The sequence below is a fragment of the Trachymyrmex septentrionalis genome, unplaced genomic scaffold (genome assembly GCF_001594115.1).
Source record: "Trachymyrmex septentrionalis isolate Tsep2-gDNA-1 unplaced genomic scaffold, Tsep1.0 scaffold60, whole genome shotgun sequence".
NCBI classification, from domain to species: domain Eukaryota; kingdom Metazoa; phylum Arthropoda; class Insecta; order Hymenoptera; family Formicidae; genus Trachymyrmex; species Trachymyrmex septentrionalis.
The window spans coordinates 4,335,840-4,340,124 of record NW_017305779.1 but is presented as its reverse complement, the minus strand read 5'-3'; the positions used below and the strand labels follow the sequence as shown (position 1 = coordinate 4,340,124).

Below are 4,285 nucleotides of genomic sequence, written 5' to 3'. Positions count from 1 at the left end.
GTCTCGAAATAATAATAATTCTAGACGAGCAGCAGGCACCACTCGAAATAAATTTCCTTTCTATTGACCGTTTACCGAGGAACTGGAGCAACTTCCCCAATAACGGGAGCACAAATACGCGATCGCATGCTATCTATCCGATAGAGCGGTTGCATGAATAATGAATGCAGCGTGTGGTGCATTACGTAGCACGCGTTGTTGCATACTTTCTCTCTTCGTAATGAATGTTTTTCCGCGATAAAACGTGTTTCCTTGGACGCCGCCCGCTGCACGTGCGTTATAAGCTTGACACGTCCTGTCCTTTTGATATTCAATATATCTAAATTATGATATCAAGATGATAGCTTTTTATAACGATGGTCAATTATATAAGTAGTTTTAATTATCTATTAGCCCTTTTGATCTATTAATGTGTGGTTCTATTTTCATTTAATCATTAGCTTTCTATTAATTATATTCTAATTGTTTTAATTCTAATTGTTAATAATTTTCTAATTGTAAATTAATAAAATATAATAATAATAATATTCTACACAACATAATTAATATAATTATACATAACATTTTTTAATCCATTTTAATTTATAAAAAGATAATTAATTCTTTTATTAGATTTGTTTTATCGTTTTGTGTCATTTATACCAAAATCACTAAAATTATATAACAAAAAATTTAATGTGAATTAAATTTTATGTATAGAATAGGGAATATAAAAAATTATATATATGGAATAGAAAAGTATAATAATATGATATTGTTTATTAATTTCATTTCAGTAAAAATATAATTTTTTAGATAATTTTAATAAGAAAGATATTCTCTTTCAGCTTTTTTATATTAGGCATGTGATTATTTTAAATCTTTGTTCTTGAGCCAGATTGGAAAGTACAATGAGACTTATATATGCAACTAGAAGTTCGTAACGGAAGTATAATACAATTACATAAACGTTTACTGTACTTTGTAACTACCTTGAGGAAGTGCTTTTACGCAAACGAAGCTTCCTAATAGCGGCTATAGCTCGCGGGTATGTGCCAACTCTGTTCGTACTATATACCATAATAATAATTGTTAATTGTTTCGTTTGTAATCCGATCACTATCACGATACGACTGATCGCGTGCGAAAGGTATATTTCACTTTGCGCAAGGTGGAAATAACGGAAATCGTTACGAAATCGTTACAATTTCATTTTTTCCTACGGAAATTCAGTTGAACGGTACGAAATAAAATGATTTGAAAGGAAACTAAAAGGCTTAGACAAGGATTATTTATTACTGTCACTATGCATGTCTAGTTAACATCATTATTTTAATATAATACGTATAATTTAAATTGAACTTTTAGAATATAATTCGATTTAAGAGTACGATTCTAAGAGAATGTGTTAAGGTCTTAAATCCCTTTTTATTACTTTGTTCTATTTTAATTTACATATACGACTTTAACTTTTACGTATAGGCAAATACCATTTACAAGACAAGTCGAGCACGATTTCTAATCTGATTCGTGACGCAGGTATAAATGGAGAGTAAATAACGTAAATAATAATATTCATTGATTTACGATTAATCAGCGTGAACTTCAAAAGAATTATAGTTTCAAAAGAAAAATGATATCGTTTTGAGGTACAAGCTACACCTGCGCATTGTAAGAATAAATATTATCTTTGCACACAATACACACACACACATACACACACACACACACACAATTAATAAAATACACTATAAAAAGAAGTATTTAATTTTAAAATGTTTTATCCTTGTCTTCGTTTTTTTAAATACTTAAAAATGTTTTAATTTAAAATTTTTGCAATAAACAAAATATTATATATTTGAATGTAAACACATAATGTTTTAGATTCAAACATATAGTGTTTTGTTTATTGAAAAAGTTTAAAACTAAAACTTTTTTTAGTATTTAAAAAACGGAGACAAGAATAAAATTTAATACATTTTAATACGTTTAACTGAAACACTTCTTTTTTGAATATATTTGTAAAAGAGTTAATTTTTTTATATGACACGTTTGAATGCTTATTATATTAGATAAATGATATATTTTGTATTTTTTAAAAAATTAACATATTTTTTTAGAATATATAATACAGAAGAAATTACTATTTAATTTTTTTATTCCCAGTGAACATTCTTGCTTCATGTTCGACACAAGTATAAATTATTGTATTTGATGATATCAAAAGAGGTGAAGTCCTATCAACAATGATGCTCAGAAGATACCGGGTGTCAGTCATTTTTCACAGGCGCGTTACACGTGGGTGTTATCACGGATGGTCGGAAGGGAAAATTGACGTTTGGTCGCCGTTGTTATTGGTTCTACGACGACGTACGATAAGAACCACTGGGAAAATGTAAACGTATGGACATTCAACGTCTGTCTGACTCGACTCGGTGTTCAGTGTCGTCAGTTCGATCCGGTCAGTGGGCCATTCAGCATGAACAACGAGCGCAGTAAGTTATATTTTTATACGCTAGCTTGTCTACCTGACTTTTCTTTTCCGGTGCACCATATGTACGTATATAACCTGGTAATGTTCCCGTAGCCAGTGATATTTTAAAGTTGAAGTCAAGAAAAGTTTCCGCAGTTTTTACATTACGAGCCTGTTATTCTTGCCTTTGCGACTGCAGATATAATACTAATAGATGTAACAATAATGGAAAAATAATATAATAATATAAACTTAACCGCAAAATTATAGATTAATTTTTTAATTTTTAATAATCATATCTCTTTTTTTCAATTGTATTCTTTTATACCTTTCATATTCAGAAATAAAACAAATATTTAGCAAAATAAATCTAACAGAAAAAGATAAAAAAGAAGCACAATGGAAAAAAACATAGTTGAAAATTGTGTAAAATAGTAAATTAATACGTAAGTCCTATTTTGTTGCTAAAATTTATATTTTGTATTTATTTAATTAGCATAATTATTTTAAATACAATTTTCTTATTGTTTTTGTTATTAATAATAAAAGCATTATTTGTTTAAAATGTATAAATTAATATTATTGCACAAAAAATTTTACTATGTATTGTAACATTGAAAATTATGTAGAGAAAGTTATACGTATATATTTTAAAAAATTTTGTTTATTTCAAATACCTTGATTAATGAAAGAAACAAAAAATTAATAATCAATTTTGATATTATCCAAAGAAAAATTTTATTTTATTTTATTTTATTTTATTTTATTTTTCATTGTTTTTTTTAATTTATTGACCGCTAAGATGATCCTATTTTGATATACGATAACAAAACTAGGTTATATAAAGATAGAAATCTACTGTTAATAAACGTAATATTTACTCAATAGTTTTGACATTATAAAACGAAATATTAATGTTTTCAATATTTTATTTTATAGTTTCTTATAATAAAAAAAAAGTATATTGTATGTGATAGAAATAATTTCTATTTAAAAATTTTTTCTTTACTTTTGGTGATAGTTATTATTTAAATTTAATAAATTGCTTTCTTAAAAGAAAGGTATAAAGTTACACTAAACTGAAAATTATGTAAACTAAATATATGTATATATACATATAATTTAGTTATTTATTTATAAAAAATTTATTTATTTTTTAAGTATTAATTTTTTTATTACTTAAAAATTATAATAATATTATTACAAATTTTAAATAGGAAATAATATAGGTATATACATTATAAACAAAGACTTACTTTTTAAAATAAATAAAATAAATTAATGGACTTTTGATATTAAAAATAATAACAATATAGGTAATAAGAGTACTTATTCTTCTAAACATGCAGGTTAAATTTACGTAATAATTGCTGCTTTTTAAAATGATATCGTAGTTTGTATTATTAGTGATTACTATTGCTTTCATATTTTTTCTTTTTTCAGAGAATGAAGGGTCCGTTTACTCAATCGGAAGCCAGAATCATTTGGTGCCGATAAGATCCAGGAAAACCTTGTTAGTAAAAAAGCGAGATTGACAGTTTTTTCTCGATAATAATTCATTAAATTGCTTCATTAAATTGAGAACATACATTTGTTCGCTGCAAGTAGATTAATCAGAGTCTCCGCTAACTAGATCTATTATGTTTATAGTTTCAAGAAGAAAAGTCAGATTTCCAATCTGTGGCTGATAATTTTGTTCGTTCTGGTGGGTGCCTTGTCCATAACAGTTGTGATACTCGCTGTACTTTGTAAGTTTTTTCTTTAATATGTCTTATTTGTTATAGATGGGACTATGTTAAAAATATATCTATTATATATTGAAATATATATATT

General features: G+C 26.1%; 1 protein-coding gene across 1 annotated transcript in view; it reads left to right on the top strand.

The window, feature by feature from the left end:
- The first annotated feature begins 2,160 nt into the window (after window positions 1-2,160).
- Window positions 2,161-4,285, top strand: part of LOC108752388 (neprilysin-21-like) — a 9,473-nt gene continuing 7,348 nt past the window's right edge. Inside the window, exons 1-3 of the mRNA XM_018493190.1 lie at window positions 2,161-2,474; window positions 3,896-3,965; window positions 4,103-4,200. Coding sequence (XP_018348692.1) covers window positions 2,459-2,474; window positions 3,896-3,965; window positions 4,103-4,200 — 184 coding nt within the window. The 5' untranslated portion in view covers window positions 2,161-2,458. The remainder of the gene's footprint in view (window positions 2,475-3,895; window positions 3,966-4,102; window positions 4,201-4,285) is intronic.